Genomic DNA, 20,400 nt, shown 5'->3' on the forward strand with positions numbered 1-20,400 from the left:
AGGACGGAGTCAACCAGCCTTCCGTGGGGACAGTACTCACTGCGGTGAGACAGGGGACTGCTGAGGACAGCGTCAGGCAGCAAGCTTCCGGGGACTCCACTCATGGTGCAGTGCATGAAGCCATCCTCACAGTAGCTACAGAGGGAAAAAATCAAAAAGCCCAGCTTCGCAAGACTTGTCTACACTCGCCGCCTCCACATCCTCACCTCCCACTCACTCTGCCTTTTTCAATCAGGTACCAGTCCCATAACCCCTCCTGAAGCAGAGCTTGCGAACGCCACCAATGGATGATCTCCACGTCACTAAATCCCATGGGACTTTTTTCAGTTTTCTTAATTGATCCCGTTCAACATTATGCATCGCTGTTGAACACTCCACTCTTCCAGAAAAAAAAAATATATATATTCATCTCTGCAGGTTTTCCTCCCACTTCCTCGGTTCCTCCTTCTCAGCCTCAGTTTTCATGCGCCCCCCCCCACTGCCTGGCCTTTAAATATCGGCCTTCCCCAGGCTCTGTCCTAGGCTCGCTCTTCTCACACTCTGCTGCCATCCACACCCCCAGCTCCAATCACAGACATGACTCATGAATCTACATCAGCAGCTCGGACCGCTCCTTTGAACCCCAGACCCATAGACTCAAATGCCTACGTGGTCTCACTAATGTAGAGAGTCTCAGAAACACTTCAAACTCGGTACATCCAAAACTGAACTCACAATCGCCCCACCAAAGGCAATTCTCCCCCAGGGCTGATTCATTGAATGGTGACGCCATCCATAATATATCACTGAAATTCATCTCCACTTTATCTCCACTGTCATGAGATAAGACACTATGACCTCTTGCCTGGACTATGCAAAAGTTTCCTGAGTAAATTTTTATAAAATGTGTGTGGTTGCTTTGTATGTATGTATAATTTGTATAAATGATATATAGCACGCTGTGTTTTGCTTTTCCCATTGAGCACCTTGTTTGTAAGATTAATCCCTGTGAAGACATGGCCCACTTCCTCTGTGGCTTCTGTTACACAATACACCTTTTACCCACTCAGTGTCCCAGTGATGGACACAGGTTGTCACCTGCTCCTCACCACCACAAAGCTGTGCTGAACATCTGCAGACATGTGTCCTAATGAACCTGTGTAAGGATTTCTTTAGTCTATCTGCAGAGGCAGAAGTGCGGGGATAGCAGGTGTATCTGACCTGCATATGATGTGCCAAGTACTCTCCTAGATGGCTCAACCAGTCTATGCCCTACAACAGCAGATGAGGCCTCCATGCCCCTCGGCTCTGCCAACACTCGGCATTATCCAGATGTCTAATTTTTCCAATCTAATATGAAGTCATACTCATTGCTTTAATTTGCATTTTTCTGACTGTAATAATTTTATTCAGTTTTTGTTTTGTTTTGTTTGGAGACCGAGTCTCACTCCGTCACCAGGCTGGAGGTGCAGTGGCTTGATCTCGACTCACTGCAACCTCTGCCTCCCAGGTTCAAGCGATTCTCCTGCCTCAGCCTCCTAAGTAGCTGGGATTACAGGCATGTGCCACCACGCCCAGTTAATTTTTATATTTTTAGTAGAGACAGGGTGTTTCACCATGTTGGCCAGGATGATCTCGATCTCCCGACCTCGTGATCCACCTGCCTCGGCCTCCCAAAGTGCTGGGATTACAGGTGTGAGCCAATGTGCTCTGCCTGTTTTTGTTTTTTTGAGACAGTCTTATTCTGTTGCCCAGACTGGAGTGCAGTAGCATGATCTCGGCTCACCGCAACCTCCACCTCCCGGGTTCAAGCCATTCTCCTGCCTCAGCCTCTGGAGTAGCTGGGATTACAGGCATGCACCACCACGCCCAGCTAATTTTTGTATGTTTAGTGGAGACAGGGTTTCACCATGTTGACCAGGCTGGTCTCAAACTCCTGACTTCAAGTGATCCATCCCTGCCTTGGCCTCCCAAAGTGCTGGGATTACAGGCATGAGCCACCTTGCCCAGCCGACTGTCATGATTTTGAACATTTTTAATGCAGTTGCTGTTCAATAAATATTTGTTGAATGAATAAGATACAATCAGCCCTTCCCTTTCTGAGCACATGCAAAACCTGTGCCTTCTGGTTTTTAACTAATACTTAGTTTTAAAAGAGACAATTCCGCCCGCCCCCATAAATGTCATGGTCTGGTCTGTCATTTGGACATAACCCAAAAGCTTAATTTTCTAAAAAGTCTCGAAAATAGGTTTAAAATCAACTCCTGGCCCTGAGCGTGGTCTGCAGAAGAATAAATACTCGGCTGTGATGGCCGCTGGGATGACCAAGCACAGAGTCTGCAGAACCTCCAGGCCACGGCGTTTCACACTCCTGCCAACTTTTCACGACCAACACTAGCACCTGCTCCAGCAAGGCTCATTCTCCAGTGTGTTGTCTGAAGAATAAACAGCTGCACACCAGGCCCCAAGGTCCTTCCAACACACCTTCTCCATGAAACCCAATTTTCTAAATGAAGTGGAAAGACAAGCTGCTCAATAGCTTTCAGCAATGGTGCCTAAAAGAGAGACAAGGAGGATGCAGACTTGGAGAGGTCTCTGATGTTAAACCCTAAAAGGAGCCCAAAGCCAGGGTCGCTCCCCAGCCCTATTCACCCAGGGGCCAATGCACGCCTTCTCCCACCTTCCCTGTTTTAGTGAAATAGCCAGCAACAGTTGCTGCCCTCCCAAGTCATACCAACTTCCTGTAGTCCAGCCTCTTTCCTTACCACTGAAACACAGAGGCCACCACGACCTTCTGATCGCCAAATTCAACCATCTATTCTCACTGTAATATAGAGAGTTCAAGAATCCCTGGGTTCTAGTCACTTGCTGGCTGATTTCAGAAAGTGATAATCTCTCTAAGCCTCAAATTCTTTACGAAAAAAAGCAACCCCTGCTTGCCCAACAGCATTGTTTTAAGGTCCCAGAGAGAAACTCCTTGAAAACTATAGCCAGACAACTGTAGTAAAACAGCACTGGGCTAAGGCCAAGTGATCAATCCCACAGAGGATGTTGTCCTACTCCCTTCTGCCCTTCATTTCCACGATACGGCACTGCTCGCGTTCTGCCCTTTTCACAGGCCTTTGATCTCTGGCCTCTCTCATGCAACCCTCTTTTTCTTCCTCTTGCCCTCTGAACATTTCCCCAAGTTCTGACTCAGTCCTCTCTTCTGCCTTCTGGCCCACTCCCTTTAAGGATCCTCGCTACTCTCACGGCTGAAACTGTCACCTCCATGCACATCTTTCTCTCCAGCCCCAACCTCTCACTCACCTTCCAGACCCATTTCAAGCCATTGATTCCATTTGTTCACAAAGATGGCAACTCAAAGTCATAAAGGCCAAAACCAAAGTCATCACTTGCCCTCTACCTCCAGAGGGCCCTCTTGCTGTTCTTGCCGTCACTGTCCTCATAGTTCTCACAGCTATTCAAGTTCAGAACACCAGGGCCATCTGCAACAGCCCCTCCTCCTCGCAAACATCTCACTAGTCCATCTGCTTTCCCAGCGTCTCTGGCTTCTGGCTTCCACTCTCCATTTCCACTGCTATTGCTTGATCCAGGGTCTCACTACCTTCTTATCAATGTCAACATTTTCCTGTAGATGCTCTCCCTGCTGTCATACCTCACGCAGCTCCCAAAACCCATTCCCTGAAGTTACTCTTGGATCCTATTTGCTCCCTGCTGAGAAACTTCCAGGGGCCCCATTCCTACTGCTCCAGCTCAGTGCTCACCCCCTCACTTCTGAAGACCCCTGAACCTCACCCCAACTTCCCTCCAGTCTTAGTCTTCCTTCATACAGCATGCGTTCGCGCCAGAGGACTTACCTGGGGGATTGTGGAATACTCTTTGTGCCAATGTTTAGTCCCTAGACTTCCGCTCCACCTCAAAACAATCCTCCAGGCTGGGGGCGGTGGCTCATGCCTATAATCCCAGCACTTTGGGAGGCCGAGGCGGGCGGATCATCTGAGGTCAAGAGTTCGAGACCAGCCTGGCCAACATGGTGGAACCGTCTCTACTAAAACACAAAAATTAGCTGGGTGTGGTGGCGGGCACCTGTAATCCCAGCTACTCGGGAGGCTGAGGCAGGAGAATCGCTTGAACCCCAGAGGTGGAGGTTGCAGTGAACCGTGATTGCACCACTGCACTCCAGCCTGGGTGAGAGTGAAACTCTATCTCCAAAAAAAAAAGAAAAAAAAAATCCTCCTCCATCCTTCAGGCCCACCTCTGCTGTTGGAATCCTCCCCAAGCTCAAAACCACTTCCAGCACAGAGTTTTCCCTAATTCCTCCCACATGGAAATTATCCCCCGCTTTTCTGAATAAGTGGGACTTTTTATGTCTCCGATATGGCGCATCTACCAAATGTTATAGTTGTTTCATCTCGATAAACATACACTGCGTACCTATTTTGTGCCAGGACGGTGCTGGGGGCTGGGGTTCAGGGTCTAAGATGTGGTCTGGACTCTAGGGATGGCCACAGACTAGCGGGGAGACACAACACAGTTGATTGACATCCAAGTCCAACAGTGATGTGTTTCAATAGAAGGGTAAACAACCTGCTTTGCGTAAGTACGTTGGGAAGGGCTTCGGATTAATCTCACTGAAGTGATGAGGAAAAGCTTCGTATCAAGTGTAATGTGCAGATTCTGTTCCAGTCTTGATTTGAACAAACCAATTATAAGAGACATTTTGAGAAAATCAGAAAGAAGTGAATATGGGTCCAGGTGCGGTGGCTCACGCCTGTAATTCCAGCACTTTGCGAGGTCGAGGTGGGCGGATCACCTGAGATCGGGAGTTCAAGACCAGACTAATCAACTTGGAGAAACCCCATCTCTACTAAAAATACAAAATTAGCAGGGCGTGGTGGTGCATGCCTGTAGTCCCAGCAACTCCAGAGGCTGAGGCAGGAGAATTGCTTGAACCTGGGAGACGGAGGTTGCAGTAAGTCAAGATCACGCCACTGCACTCCTGCCTGGGCAACAAAAGCGAAACTCAGTCTCAAAAAAAAATTAAAAAAAAATAAGAAGTGAACGTGGATTGAATATTAGATGTTATTAAGGAATTATTGTTCATGTTCAGGTTAATAATGGTATGATTATATTTACTTTTTAAATTATTTGTTGAAATACATACTGAAGTATTTGCAGGTGAAATGATACAATATTTACAGCTTTTTTTAAAACTATTCCAGCCACACAGGAGAGGAGTCAATAGACAAAATGAGAACGGTAAAGTGCTGCTGATCATTGAAGCTGGGAATGGATACGCTGGGGCTCCTTATACTTTTCTAATGTCTGTCTGAAATTTTCCATAATCAGGACTTTTTTTTTTGAGACGGAGTCTCGCTCTGTTGCCCAGGCTGCAGGTGCAGTGGCAAGATCTCAGCTCACTGCAACCTCTGCCTCCCAGGTTCAAACGATTCTCCTGTCTCAGCCTCCCAAATAGCTGGGACTACAGGCGCCCGCCACACCTGGCTAATTTTTTTTGTATTTTCACCGTGTTAGCCAGGATTGTCTCAATCTCCTGACCTCGTGATCTGCCTACCTCGGCCTCCCAAAGTGCTGGGATTACAGGCGTGAGCCACCACGCCCAGCCAATCAGGATGTTTCTAACTGGTCTCCCCTAGTAGACTATCAGGTACTGTGTCCGGTTTTTTTTTTTTTTTCTGTGATGAGATTTCCCTCTGTTGCCCAGGCTAGAGCACAGTGGCACAATCACAGTTCACCGCAGCCTTGACTTCCTGGGCTCAAGCAATCTTCCCACCTCAGTATTCCAAGTGGCTGGATCTACAGGTATGTACCACCACGGTCAACTTTTTTTTCTTTGTATGTAGGGACAGTGCCTCATTATGTTGCCCAAAGTGCTAGGGATTACAGATGGGAGCCACTGCCCCAGCCTGGCTCATCTTTAGATCACTGATTCTTAGCCAGAACTAAGACAGAACAGGTGACAGGTGTTTGTTCAACAAATGTCCTGTTGTAAATTTCTTCTACGCTCATGGCAACCCTGTTGAAAGTCACAGAAGGCCTAGGCAAAGAGCTGCAGGAAGCAAGCATGACTGGAGCTATTTTGGGGAAGCGCATGAAGCAGGTCAGGCCAGCAAATGCCCCATGAAGGCAGCGCTGCAGTGGTCCATGTTCTTCCTGCTCAAATGCTTCAGCCTGAAAATACTGAAAGCTGGTTGGAAAGGAGCGTGACAGGGAGATCTCCCTTCTCCTGTTCCAGAAAAGGAAAACTGAGACCTAAAGCCCAGAAATGGGGGCCAACACGTGACACCTGGCAATAAAACTCAAGAATTCCTACTGCCAGCCAGAAATCCTAGTTCCCTGTGTGGTAGGGAAGTCACATAGACCTAGACCAAATCCCATCTCTGCTTCTGACTTGCTGTATAATCCTGGACAAGTCACTTCCTTCCTTGGGTCCCAGTTTACCCATCCATGAAGTGAAGGACTTGAAAGCCCATTTTCTCCTCCAGCTCTGGCTGTTTCAGAGGTCCCTGACCCTGCTGCCTGCACTTACCACATGGTGTGATGGTCTGAGAAGATGTCTTCCGGCTGGAAGATCTCACCATCATAGTAACAGGGGCACTGGGCCTTGGGTACGCAGTCCCCCATCTCATCCATGTAGAGCCCTGGGGGGCAGAAGCAGCCTTCCAGGCAGGCCTCATTGCATTCCTCATCCGGGTAAGAGAGCGCGCGGCAGGTCAGGTTGCAGGGGGTCCCGCACTGCAGGTACACCTGGCCTTTCGGGCATTTCAGCTCTAGAAGAAAGAGGAGTAAGGCCTCAGGGGGAATCTTGGACAGCAAGGACTATGGTTCTAGGACTCGCCACCCCCAATTGTTTAATTAAAAATTTTTATTGACATAACTGTAGATTTGCATGCAGTTATCAAGAAGTAAATCCCACGCGCCCTTTACCCAGTTTTCCCCAAGTGATCCCCAATTGTATCTGTATGGTCACCAACTTCCTTTCCCACTATGAGTAAATATGTATTTTTCAGCATGCAAATGTGTATTATAATCATGGGGGCACATATTTTCTCCTCTTCTCAACCACAGGGAACGTGCATTAGTCGTCTCTGAATTCTCAGAGCCTAGGATGTAGTAGAAATTCTGGAAGGTTTTGAAGCTGTGAATACTAAAAAGAACTGGGAGTGACGGGCAAGGGCATCCCCGTGATGATGACAATAATGGGTACCATTTATGGAGCACCTACTGAATGCCTTGCTCTTACATGGGCTCTGTCTCACGCTGAGTTAGCTCTCATCATCCTCTTTCAAGAAACTTAGGCTGATAAAGCTCATGCTCATAACCATTATTCTCTAGAAAGAAAACAGTCCCTTTGAGAACATGTTGGTCCCAAAGAGCAGGGACACTCATACCTACCCCAGCAAAGGGGGCCACAACCATCTGCCCGCAGCCCTCACCCTCCCTGGCCTCCCACAGAGAAATACTGCAAGAGACACAAGCCAGGAGGAAGTGTAGCAAAGTGGCAACGCAACTAAGGGAACGGACTCTGTATCCCAAATACTTGGGTTCACGCCCAGGTCCAACACTAATTGGCTATGTGACCTTGGGCAGTATCGTCACTGGACGGAGTAACAATATCCACCCAGTCTTTGTGAAGGCTGAATGAGCTAACACATTTAGAAGAATGTCTGGCATGTGGAGAATGCTCACTGCTAATAATGTTCACTGATAATTATCATTCTCATCGCTAAGGAAACAGCCCCAGGCTCAGTGGGCCCAAGAAGGAAGGGGTATTCTAGAGAAAGGCCTAGGCCTAAGAAGCCCTGGCATTCTGGTGACAAAATTCCTTAGGGGCAGGGTAGGGAGAACAGGGAAGATGTGGGGAGCATTCTGCCCTTTCAAAATGCCTTCCCTTTGCAGACCAGCTGCTGCCCGAGAAATGAGAACCTCACCCTGGGCATGCTTCTTCTGAGACCATTAGAATCCTTCCCCTCTCTGTTCGAATCCATTGCTCCAGCGGAAACCCACTGGCAGAACCTTGGCTATGAGCCTGAGCAATGGAGCTGGGGGCCTCTGGAGACACCCTGCAGCCTCCTGCTCCTACAACCATTCTGGACTTGGTGTTTGAAGGTAGCTGGGAAGGGAGGGGCTCTTTAATCCTATTAGACATTGATTTTTCTCTGCAAGAATGAAAAGGTTGGGTCACTGGATAAATACTGAGGGAGCACAGGTTAAGACGGGATGTGTTAGACAAAGTTGGAGATGTTTTTCAACCCCCCGAGCCTACAATGACAAGGGCACATTTTACGCTTTAAAGAACAGCTAGACTTGAGAGCTTTCTTTGTGCTGATAGGCTATCTCTAGCGCTGGCTTGGAGCCTTATTAAACTTCTCCTTTAGCCTTCTTCCCCAAAGAAACAATGCACTTCTCAGTTTAGCAGACACTTCTTGTGTATCCACTGCAAGCCAGGGACTATACTAGGCCCAGGGAGGCGGAGACAGCCAGCCCTGCCCTGGTCCTTGCCTTCAGAGAGCCTGTGGTCCTGTCTCCCCAAAGGAAACACAACCAATTTGCAAGAGAAAAAAAAAAAATGCATGTGCTTCTGAATCTCCTCACACCATCCCACAAAGTAGCTACATGGTAAGTCCGTGCTTCCTCAATGTCCCCAATTGGTGTGACCTCTTCTTATGAATAGATTCACTGGTTTAGGCAGCTCTGTTCATTTCTCTGGAAGAGAAAGTGGAGTATGGGTAGAGGGGACAGCTGAGCCTGAGCTCTTCTCCAAGTCAAGAAAGGATGGGGGCAAGAACCCAGGAGTCTTGCCCAACTGCCTTGAGTGCAAAGGGACAGCCCAAGGCCATCTCGTCAGCCTAGTCTCTTGTCACATAAACACAGACAGATCCCTCTTGTCCTTAATAGTCTCCAGGGAAAGCTCCTTCCTACCACCCTTTCTGCCCTATCGTAATGCCTCAGAAGTCAAGGCATTCTTTAACTGAATCTTATCCCCACTACTGAAGCATCAGCCCGTTTCCCCTGTTCTGTTCAGTGGAGCTTAAGAATGGCTGTTCATGAGAGATTAAAGAATATTTTAGTTCACCCTTAGTGTTTCGGGAGAATGTCCTAAATTAGGAAATCCTACAGATGCTGCCACATACTGATAAAGCGTCATTTCTAACATTGGTGGACAAGCAAAGAATATTCATAAGCAGCACCTCATCCATTCCTCGTTACTTTCCCCAATTTCTAAATAGCAAATGCTAAGGAAGAAACTGAGGTGCAGAGGGGTTACATGAAGGGTTCAAGGTCACATAACTGGTACCTCACAAGAAAGCTACCAGTAAGGACCCAGACCCAGTTGTCCCAGCCATTAGCCTGTGGCTCCCAGACATCCCAGAGCTGGAGGAATGGGGAGGGCACAAACTGCTGCATGATGTGTTTGTCCCTTTTGCACTTACTGTTGTCTCTGCTCCTCTTTCATATGACATTTCTACAATTTAAAACATGAGTTGACTCATTGGACCCAAAATATAAGCACTTCTAGGGTCTCCATGCCTAACTGCTCCTCAAATATAGATGCTAACTCCTGTCACTGTTTCTTGTAACTCCTCTTCCATCAGGACCATCTACTTTATATTTACATACATATGCACAAACATATATACACACACACACACACACACAAGGTCTTTCTCTGTCGGCCAGGTCAGAGTACAGTGGTGCAATCATAACTCACTGCAGCCTTAAACTGCTAGACTCAAGCTATCCTCCTGCCTCAACCTCCCAAGTAGCTGGGACTACACCTACACTTTAATTTCCAAATACATCTACTTTACCCTAAAAAACAGAATATCCACTATGCCTTATTCTTACAGAATATACTCCTCACTTCTATGCCTACTACGATTCTACCACTGGAAACAAGTCTTCTCTGCCAAGAAAGCAGCTTTTCAAAACCGCAGCCAAGTACACATCCTCCAGAAAGCCTTCCTTGGTCTTCCCTGCCCTGAATCTACTCATCCTTTTACTCAGTGTGATAGGTATCTAGTAGGGCAGCAGTCTCCATCTATGACTCTAACAGTAAGTTTGGAGTTCTACATCATCACTCTTGCCCGACCACACTGGGCATGCAGCAAATGTCCCCAGAGCAACAAAAACAAAGTTAGCACAATCCCGTCACCCAAGGGACCAGAAAGTGGGAGCAGATACCAACTCTGGTGCCAGGAATCCAACAGGCCATAGTGAGAATCTAAAGCCACAGGGGACAGTGATATAATTCACCTTTACATAGCTTTACACAATGCCAGAGATTTTGTCCGTCGGTAGTTTGCCTGGAGTTATAAGCAAAGGGTTTGTATGTGAATTTCCCATTGCCTTCATCCGACTCAAGAGATGCAGGGACCCAGTGGGATCTGGGACTCCCTCGCTCCACAGCCTGACCCTACGTGTGCCGAACGAACACTAGGTGGCAGTAGCCACAGGAGACCCAAACTTTGCAGGGACCCTCAAGTTCTAGGCCTCCAGGTAGGGGGAGTCAACTTGGCCTCCTGGAACAGGCCAGAGTCATCAGCCGGTCCCCACCGCCTGTCCTGCTGGGAAGTGGAAGGGAAAGGTGGGTGAAAATAAACCGTCGCCCTACCCCACCCACGTTTGCCACAATGCCCAAGGCCCTTTTTCCACAGGAAATAATGCAGAGAAAGGGCTTCGAAAAGCACGCGTTCATGCAAACTATTTGGGGGGCGGCGGGCACGGAGGGCACGCACCGCAGCGGCCAGGCTCGCGCCACGCGACGCGCACGCCTCTCCCCGCGCAGGCCGCGGCATAGCTGGCCAGGGCGCCGCACAGGCACTCGCGACCGTCCGAGCAGGAGCACACGTCGTAGCGGCAGTTCCGCAGGTAGGGCAGCGGGCTGATGGCACGATGGCAGGCCTCGAACGTGGGGGACGTCAGGACCGCGCATGCCTCCTCGGAGAACCTGGCTGTGGGGCGAGAGAAGCGAGCCCGGGTTGTGGCGGGGAGGTGGGGGGTGCCACGCCTTCCCGGCCAACACTCCCCGGGAAATAGCCCAATGCTGCTAATAGAGGGCTGCAAGGTCACGCAGAGAAATCTACAAATGCCACCCCCACCTCCCAGTCCATTTATCTTACAATCATCTAACGCTGAGTTTGTGAGCTGCTGCTGCAGTAGACTGGGAAAGTTGAACGACGGGGACTACGGACTTTTAAAAAAAAAAAAAAAAAAAAAAGAGACACGTCTTGCTCTGTCGCCCAGGGTGGAATGCAGAAATGCGATCTTGGCTCACTGCGGCCTTGACTTCCTGGGTTCATGCAACCGTCCCACGTAGCTCCCAAGTAGCTGTGATTACAGGCGTGCCCCACCACGCCCGGCAAATTTATTTTTTTAATTATTATTTTTAATAGAAATAGGGGCTCTTCCGACGTTGTCCAGACAGGTCTCAAACTCCTAACCTCAAGCGATCCTCCCGCCTCGGTAGACTTTTTTTTTCTTTCCTAGGGGTTGGCCCGTGGAGGGCGCCCAACAAAGGGACTTTGAAGAGCAAATGGCCCAGTTCAGAGGATCAAGAGCTGAGGTAAAAACAAAGCCCACCCCTTTCCTCGCCCCCCGCAGTGGGAGCACTGCCTCCGGAACGCACTGCACTGATTTGGGGACCTCGAGGCTCTGCGAGTTCCCTGTCTTGCCCCCGGGTTCACATACTCATGCGCGGATTGAGGGCGCAGGGATCGCTGTGCTGCTTCTGCAGGTCCTGGCAGTCCGCGTGCAGCTTCCAGGCGTTCCCGAAGTCCTCCACGCGGGGCTCCGCCAGCCCAGAGGGGGTAAGGAAGTCGTCGCCCTGGTTGCCATTGTAATTCCCACACAGGCCGCAGGTCTTCCCGGCGTAGACAGGGGACAGCTGCGGGAGAGACCAGGCCACTCTGGAGCCGCTGCTGCCAAAGCAGCGGCAGAGTTGTCTCGCTAATGAGATTGTTTTAATAAAAAAAAGTTCCCCCGGTGAACAATAAATATGAATTTAATAAAAGGCAACTAAGCCCTAGGCTGCAAAAGCGGGGGAAAAAAGTGAACTGCAGTGTAAGTTTACCAGCTCCATCCCTGTTCCCAAATCATCACAGCCCTGTACTGCCACAAGCGGTTTTAGAATTCATCAGATCATCTAAGGATGGAGAAGGGAGGCCCAGAGAGAGAAAGTGACTTGCCTAAGGTCAGGGAGGTAGTGGCAGAGCTAGGGTTAAGTAGGGAGGTAGTGGCAGAGCTAGGGTTAAGTAGGCAGGTTGAACCAAGCCCGAAGCACTCTGCCCTCCACACCAGTGGACCTGACCCACCCCACCAAGAGTCACGTGCAAACTCAAGGCCCCTCTATATAGGAAGACTTCGCATTGGTCACTCCGTGTCGGCCAGCAGGCTGCCAGGTGTGGTCCAAGCTCTCCAGGAGCTCACAGTTACCACCACCTCCTCCCAACCTGCTGCCTATCACTCAGGCCCTGGGCATCGCTGAAGAGAAAGGACCAGGAGCAGCAAAAGGACTCTGGGGGTGATGATGGGTAGAAGTAGGGGTCTGCAAGGGCTCTGAGGCAGCCTGCCAGGGTGACAGCGGCAAAGCAGCGGCAGAGTTCAAACTCCAGGCCATTAGTATGTGGTTTATTGTCCATTCTCAGAACTGAACAAAGTTCTGAGCCCAAAGTGCACATTCAGGGACAACCAGGAGAGTGGAACCTGCCCTTCCCCCACACAGCTGGGAGCATCTGCTGGCTTCTAGGGAGAGGACCCCGATTTGAAGGTGGAGCGGGGGCTGGGACCCAGGAGTCCTGACTCCCTCTCCGCATGTCATTACCAAGGTGGGACGACCTCCCTGTATTCTGAGTCCCTCAGGGACTAGGCTCAGCTCTTAGAGCCCCTTTTCAGCTTCCAGCTCCAACCTAACAAGATGCAGGGTTAATAATCCAGTAGTAGGTCCCAGGCCCGTAGAAATTGAACCCAAGTAAACAGTGTTAAGGGGACAGAGTAATGTTTCCTTGTTTGCTTGACAAATACCAAATGTTGTCATGTTAGGCCTTCTCCCACCTCCTTATTTAAAATGTAAATCTCCCCCAACCCTGGCACATCCTGCCCCTTTCTCTGCTTTATTTCCCCAGCATCTGTCACTTTTCGATCTATAATATGATTTACTTGTTTGCTTTGTTTATTGTCTTCTCTCTCCATTAGAACTTAAGCTAAATGAGGTAAGGATTTTTGTCTGTTTTGTCTCACTGCTGTAATCTCAGCATCTAGAATGGTGCCTATCTTAGCCCTTCCAGGCCGCTATAACAAAACACCACAGACTGGGTGGCTTATAGACAACTGATACTGATTGCCCACAATTCTGGAATCTGGGAAGTCCAAGAGGAAGGCATCAGCAGATTTAGTGTCTGGTGAGGACCCTGCTTTCTGGTTCATAGATGGCACCTTCTAGCTGTGTCCTCACATGGTGGAAGGGGCTAGCTAGCTCTCTAAGGTCTTTTAAAAGGGCATAAATCTCATTCTTCATCACCTCCCAAAGGCCCCGCCTCCTGACACCATCACGCTGGGGGTTAGGATTTCAATATATAAATTCAGAGAAGACACAGACATTCTCCACTCCCTTCCCACCTCTCAGCATCTTTTCTCTCTCCTTTCTCAGATTTTGACGCTCCCCAAAGGCGTTTTCATTCACCCCCACCAGGCGAGCCATCACTCCAATGCCCCACTCTAAAATCACATCTTCTCCCATCTCCTTGGCTTGTCTCAGAGGTCAGCTCGGCCAGGGTTAGGAGAGTGGGTGCGACACTTGAGACACTTGCTATTTGAAATAAACCTCTGCTTAGTGACAGTTCTGACTAAATGAAGCCTGTGAAAGGGTCTTTTCCACACCACTGTGCCTAAGGCAGAACTGGGCCCTGCAAGGCAACTAGCAGGCCAGGGAAACAGCACACAGACGGCGTGATTTCTGCTGGCTGGAGCCTTGCTGCCTGGACCACCAGCCCCACAGGGACAAAGCGTGCACACCACACCCAGGGGAAGGAGACCAGAGGGCCCCTAGTAGCACCTCCTCTTGCACCACCTGTGCCCCAGCTGGCCTCCCTCCAGCTCTCGCCTCCACACTGCAGTCCCCAAAAGCCCTGGGGGTCAGCAGTCTGAGGCTCCCTACCTCCTGCCCCATCTCAAACACCCCCTTTTCCTGCTTCATAATAAAACCCACAAGACAGTCCCCTTTCCATGAGCCCCAGGAACCTGTGTAAAGAAAAAGGAAAAAAATACACAGAAAGATGGTTATATAGGCCATGGGGTCATCTGACCTTGTCCTGAATCTTGGCAAAGGAAACCTCTTCTTGTTAGCTAGAACTGACACAAACCCACCCCCAAAGATAACCCTACGTCACCTCCCACAGAAAGAAGTTGGCCTCTCTTCTCAGGGGAGAGACAAAGACCAAAAGAAACCTGCAGGAAGGGCAACTGCCCAGTATGAGAAGTTACGGCCCTGCTGATCGAGGGAAGAAAGTGCATGGGTGGAGAGCACCGTCAATGTGAGGTGGGAGGATGCTGAGAAAATGGACTGGTCGGCCAGGCACAGTGGCTCACACTTGTGATCCCAGCACTTTGGGAAGCTGAGGAAGGTGGGTCATTTGAGGTCAGGAGTTCACGACCAGCCTGGCCAACATGGTGAAACCCCATCTCTACTAAAAATACAAAAATTACCTAGGTGTGATGGTGAGCGCCTGTAGTCCCAGCTACTCGGGAGGCTGAGGCAGGAGAATTGCTTGAGCCTGGGAGGCAGAGGTTGTGGTGAGCCAAGATCCTGCCACTACCCTCCAGCCTGGGCAACAGAGTAAGACCCTCTCTCAAAAAACAAAACAAAAAAAAAGTGGACTGGCTAACGTGAAGCACCCCCTTGAAGACCGGGGTGCAGAAGGCAAGATTGGTCAGGACCCAGGAGACCCCAGTTCTCATCCTCAACCTGTAACTAAACGACCGTGAGGCCCAAGGCAAGTTACTCCTGCTTCAGAAACAATGGCTCTGTATTTCCTACTGGAAATGGGAGGTTGACAAGAGGATCTTCCAGACCTTCCTGCTTTATGGTCTGTGGTTGCAGATTTATTTTCATGAAAGAAAAAAAAAAAGTAGTTTGAAATTCCCTCAGGAGCTCTAAGACAGAGAAAGAATATGGCCACACAAGAATGGGGGATGCCAGGATCACCTGGGCGATACCCCCCACCCTGCCCCGCCGCCCAGGATTATAGCAAGGACCCTGCGGAGCACAGGATCCCAGGAGGCAGGATGAGCCTCTTCAGGGCATAATCTAGCACAGTCGTTCTCAAAGTGTGGTCTTGAGACCCACAGGGGTCCCTGAGACCTTTTCAAGGGGTGAGACCAAAACTACTTTCATAATACTATGAAGACATTACTTGCCTTTTCCCTCCTCATTCTCTTACAAGTATACAGTGGAATTTTCCAGAGGCCACGTGACATGCAATATTGCAAAAGATTAAATGCAGAAGTAGATATGAGAACCCAGCTGTCTCCTATTAAGCCAGTCATTAAAGAAATTTGCAGAAATGTACAACAGTGGTATTATTCTTGTTGCTTATTTTTGTTCTGGCAAACAGTTATTTTTCCCCAAAACAGTGATGTTTATATTAATGTGTAGTGGGTTTATTATCATAATTTTTGAATGAGTTAATAAATACGTATTTTAAATGTCTCTAATTTGATTTCTAATCTGGTAAATATCAACAAACAAAATCCTCCTACAAGATCTTGGGGTCCTCAATAATTTTTAAGAGTGTAAAGGCATTCAAGACCAAAAAGTGAGTACCACTTTTGGTTCTGATGGGAAAGGCACGAGGCACAGAACTAATTCTCGCTCTGCCACGACAGGGTGGTGGGGGGTCAGAGTGGGAAGTCCGATCAGAGGAGTCTATCCTAGCCCTGGAAGTTCTGGAGCACTGGACCCTCCCTCAACTTCCTGTGCCCTGGTTGCCTCATTTATAAAATGACAGTAATAGTATTTGCACTGCCCACCTGCCAGGGTCATTTCCAGAGAAACAGTGCAGACGAAGGCCCAGTGACAAGTATGGACTGCTATCCGGTGTGATTCTAGGAGCACCGAGAACAAGAGGAAGTGGTCCACACATGCAGAGTCCCAGGGGAAGAATCTGGTGGCTTCCTGAGCAACCTTTCCCGGGCAGACGGGCTGGCTTTCTCTTAGCTGAGAGTGCCAATCTGGCTCTTCCCTTACTGCCCAGTGGGCACCCGCCTGCTCCCGGGCCTCGTTTCAGCCGGGAGATTGGACAGCAAACCTGCCCCTCCCCAGCCCCACAAGAGCTCACCCTAGTCTAGAAGCCCTTGGGATAGCAGAGCCCAGCAGGGAGAATCCCTGGGGCCAAGAAGGGGCATCCAAGCACACACACACAAGCCTCATAAACAAGAGAGGCCTGTTCCTCGCTCTGGGTGTGTAGACCATGAGGAGAAAGGAATTCTTCTCCCACCACACAAAGCCATTCTGCCCAGAGCACAAGGGGTACTTTGTAAGGGTCTGGCTGCAGGGAGCCAGTGCCCCGTGAGAGGACCTACCTTCACCAGCAGTCTCCCGCGGCCGTCCCAGTCCATCTGCAGGTCCTCCCCGTAGCTGAGGCGCACGGAGGCCGTCACTGAATGCTGGATGCGGAGGTCACCTGGAAGCCAGCAGGACAGGCTTCAGAGGCAGAGGTGGGGAGAGGACAGGATGGTGGCAGGCAGATGTATTTGGGGGGAAATGGGGTGTCTCAAAAGGACGGTAGCAATGAACAGCAATGACTCAGGGGTGGCTGGGGTGGCCATGAGGTTTAAGGGGGTGTCAGGAGGAAGGGTGATCACGGTGGACACAGGATAAACAGGGTCCCCCAGGAAGAAGCCTCTGCACCCTGGCTATGACCTGCCATTCCCTCTACTGCCACAGGAGGGAGGCAGAGGCTCCTGCATCCTCGGCTGTAGGCGGGTGCCCTGGAGCAGAGGCGATCTCTCTAGCACTGACACCAGGACACCTGAATGTGCCTGGGACACTCTGCCACCGCACACCACCTCATGTCTGAGCGATGCTGTGTACAACACTGAATATAGTAATTGTTGCTTCTGTGGGAAGGTGGCGACATATAGGAGCATACCCCTTGTCCTGGGGGAACAAACACAGCTCATAAGGAGACACACAGCATTAACACCCATGGACATGCTGAGTACCCACTAGCCCAAGTTCATCCGCTGTGTGCAATGCTAGGATAATGGGCAACAAAGTGGCCAGCAGTCGCGGAGGAGGAGGAAGAGTCTGGGAGCCACTTTGAGTGTGAAGTTTGGGAGCTTTACTATGCAAAAGCAGGTTTGCTTTGACAGACACAGTGCAACCTGAGTGAAGATACTGGACAGGTAGGTTTTTTGCTACCTCCAAGACAGGCCAGAGGGTCACCTGGCCTTGCCCCAAGTGGCATCCTCTGGTGTGACATCACCAGTCACTCCCGATCTCTCAGCGTCAACCTCTGCCCCTGTCCCACCCCAGAGCAAACCAGAACCACCTGCCCAAGACTCAACTCGCCCCTTTGGTTCAAGCCAAATAATCCTCAGTTCCCTTTTCCCATCTACACTCTGTCGCAGGCCTAGAGCAACCTCTTCATCTATAGGTTTCCTTCTCTAGTCTTCCTCCTCCAGGAAGCCTTCCTTTCTTGCAGGGATGCATGCCAAGCACCCCGCCCTGCCCTCCAAAGATAACTCTCCCATCACATTCCCATGAAAGCAGCATGCAGGTCCTTAAGGACAGTGGCCAGGGTTGAGGAGGGTGCTAAGGGATGGACTGTGCCAGTCCCAGGCCTGATGGAGCAAGACGAAGCACACCTTTCAGGAGGGGGAGCTGGACGTCCTGGCCATCCATGGCAACTCCTCCCCCATGCTTCAGCTTCACAAGGCTGTTGTGCAGGCCAGGCAGCCGGATGGTGACGGAGCGGGTGCACACGGCATCAGGGTCGTCAGCACACTACCAAGAAGGAACAAGGGTGACTTTGCTGCACCCCCTGCCTGTCCAGCACCCCAGTCCAGGACCCTCTCTTAATCAGAGAAAGGCCCCAACCCCAGAGAGCCTCTGGCTTTTTCACAGCCTACAGCTCCCTTCTCCCAGAATACTCCATGTAAATGGGGCCCCCTAGAGTTGTGCAGCAAGAAGGTGCTAAGTGCATCCTTACTCGCACCTTTTCCCAGCCTGGCCCGGTCTTTCATAAACCACCATGGGCCTCTGCTTCACAGTGTTCCTCGGACCTACTGTTCCAAAGAGAATCAGGGACTTTTATCCCCAGGGGAAGCCCTGTGCACTCTATTCGTCCTCATCTTGGCCTCCATCCCTAGAGAAAGGAACCCACGCACGTACCATAGAGTTCAGAGCAGAAGACAGGCCCTCTTTGCCCCCACCCCAGCCACCCCCAGCTCCAAACATCAGAGGATTAGTTACGGGGGCAAAAGGCTAGACCCAAGGAGGATGCTTCCCCTGGGTGGGGAGCTAAGCCAGCCCTGAGACGGCATTACTGCCAGGGCAGGATGCCTTCCCCCAGCATCTAGGGAGAGAGGGGATGGGCTGGGTTTCTGGATGAAGGACGGGCTAACTGAAGTCTGGAAGAGACCTCCCTCGTGCACAGAAAGCAGTGGTCCACGCCTTCCAGGGGCTGCCCACTCAGCCCAGCAGCTATGCAGCACCTCGGGCTGCCACCCGACCCGCCGCCGGGCTGGCAAAACTCACCTGTACGGTCTCAATGACAATGGAGAAGGAATGGTCCTGGCAATCCCGGGCCAGCAGGTACTGGCAGATCCCACTGAAGGTGAAGTATCTGTTGTCAAAGCTCTTGAAGTGGGATTGACCCGTGACGAGGCACTCCCCTGGAGAGACACGGAGGAAGGGAGAAGAATGGGAGGTGAGGGAAAGTGCCCTGGGGTGGCCAAGGTGGAATGCATATGCAAGCAGGGCACCCTCTCCCCAAAACTGCACCGACGTCCTTTGCCCACTCCAGTCTAGTAACGAGCTCTAAAAGAGAATTTGGTTCCTGCTCCTAAAACCGCAAGATGTCAGAGCTGGGTCCTTCAGATCGAGGTCTCATTCTACAGACCGGGCAACTAAGGAAGGTGACAGGGCCACCCTCAAGTCAGTGATGGAACCAGGCAGGAACCCATGCTCCTGTTTCCAGGCTCCCTGCGGCCTTCCCTCCTCCTTCGCAGCTCACTGTCCTGTGTCCCCTGCTTCCCACTGGCATCAGTGCCACACCAGCCTCAGACTGGTGCCAGCGGAGTGCCTGGCCAAGGAGAGGCTGCCCAATAGCACGGGGTTCTGTGAACCTGAGTGTGGAGGGGCTCTGGGACACAGTGCCACCCTTGGAGAGTCCCTGGGGCCAAGGAGCAGAGGAGGCAGCCCAGAGGCAGGATGAGGTGGAAGGATGAGGTGGAAGGATGAGGTGGAAGGGTGAGGCGGGACAGTCTTAGAGCTCAGCAGTGAAAATGGGGACTCCATCCTCCTCAGCAGCCAAGGGGCGACTCTAAGGCTATTGCTTTCTGTGTCCTCAGAGGGGCAAGCCCACACTGCCACTCCATCCAGGGCCAATGGGGAACCAGGAGGCCATCTGCCCATGATCTCACCACCGCCCAGCCAGTGCTGACCTCGGCAGGGCCAGCTTCCCAGCGCAGGCTGACACATCTGTGGGTGGGGACTAGGACTCTCCTTCATCACCCTGCAACTCAAAGCCCTCAACTTGTCCCCACCCTAATTCCCACACCACCTCCCCTGCACCCCAGCCTAGGCCCCATGCTTCTGGCTCAATGCACCTCCAACCTGAGATCACACATCCTCCTGGAAGGTGTCCTGGCATGGGGAGGCCCCTGCCGACGTCTCCAGTGATTCTCCCTCAACCTGCCTGGCTTGAGGCAATCCCATCTTCAGGGCCAAACATGGACCCAATTAAAGCTGAAAGGGCACCTGGATCCCTTCCCAACCTCCCCTATATATTTCCTCCACCTGCTCTCATCTTTGCTACCTACTCTGCAGAAAAAAATATATAGAGAGAGAGACTGTTGCCATTTGGTAAGGAGGACGACTTTCCCCACCCAGCCACTCTACGGTGCGTGCGTGAGCCCCTTTGTCTAAGGATCGAAGCAAAGATGAGGACGTATACATTGCACAGGGCTTCCCCTGAGACCCTCCAAACAGCGGACGCTTGGCTGTCTACAGCGCCGCCTCAGCCTCCACCTGAAGTTCCCCCTTCAGCGAACAGGTGCTAGACCAGTGCCGGAGACAAATGTAAGAGGGTCCTACAGACCATCCCATGTGGGCCCAGCTCCAGGGGCTGATGCTAGGCCCTGTCACACTGCCAAGGGGGCCCCAAAAGACACAGA

At 50.9% G+C, this 20,400-nt stretch overlaps 1 protein-coding gene across 3 annotated transcripts in view; it reads right to left on the bottom strand.

Annotated features, from left to right (window-relative positions):
* VWF (von Willebrand factor) overlaps positions 1–20,400 on the bottom strand; it is a 182,764-nt gene that overhangs the window by 98,521 nt on the left and 63,843 nt on the right. For all 3 annotated transcript variants that reach the window (XM_021921932.2, XM_021921933.2, XM_021921934.2), the window contains exons 11-17: positions 18,761–18,897; positions 17,869–18,007; positions 16,582–16,682; positions 11,695–11,890; positions 10,743–10,958; positions 6,533–6,773; positions 41–135 (exon numbers count right to left, since the gene is read on the bottom strand). In XM_021921932.2, coding sequence (XP_021777624.2) covers positions 41–135; positions 6,533–6,773; positions 10,743–10,958; positions 11,695–11,890; positions 16,582–16,682; positions 17,869–18,007; positions 18,761–18,897 — 1,125 coding nt within the window. The remainder of the gene's footprint in view (positions 1–40; positions 136–6,532; positions 6,774–10,742; positions 10,959–11,694; positions 11,891–16,581; positions 16,683–17,868; positions 18,008–18,760; positions 18,898–20,400) is intronic.

Source organism: Papio anubis, chromosome 9 (assembly GCF_008728515.1).
Source record: "Papio anubis isolate 15944 chromosome 9, Panubis1.0, whole genome shotgun sequence".
Lineage (NCBI taxonomy): Eukaryota > Metazoa > Chordata > Mammalia > Primates > Cercopithecidae > Papio > Papio anubis.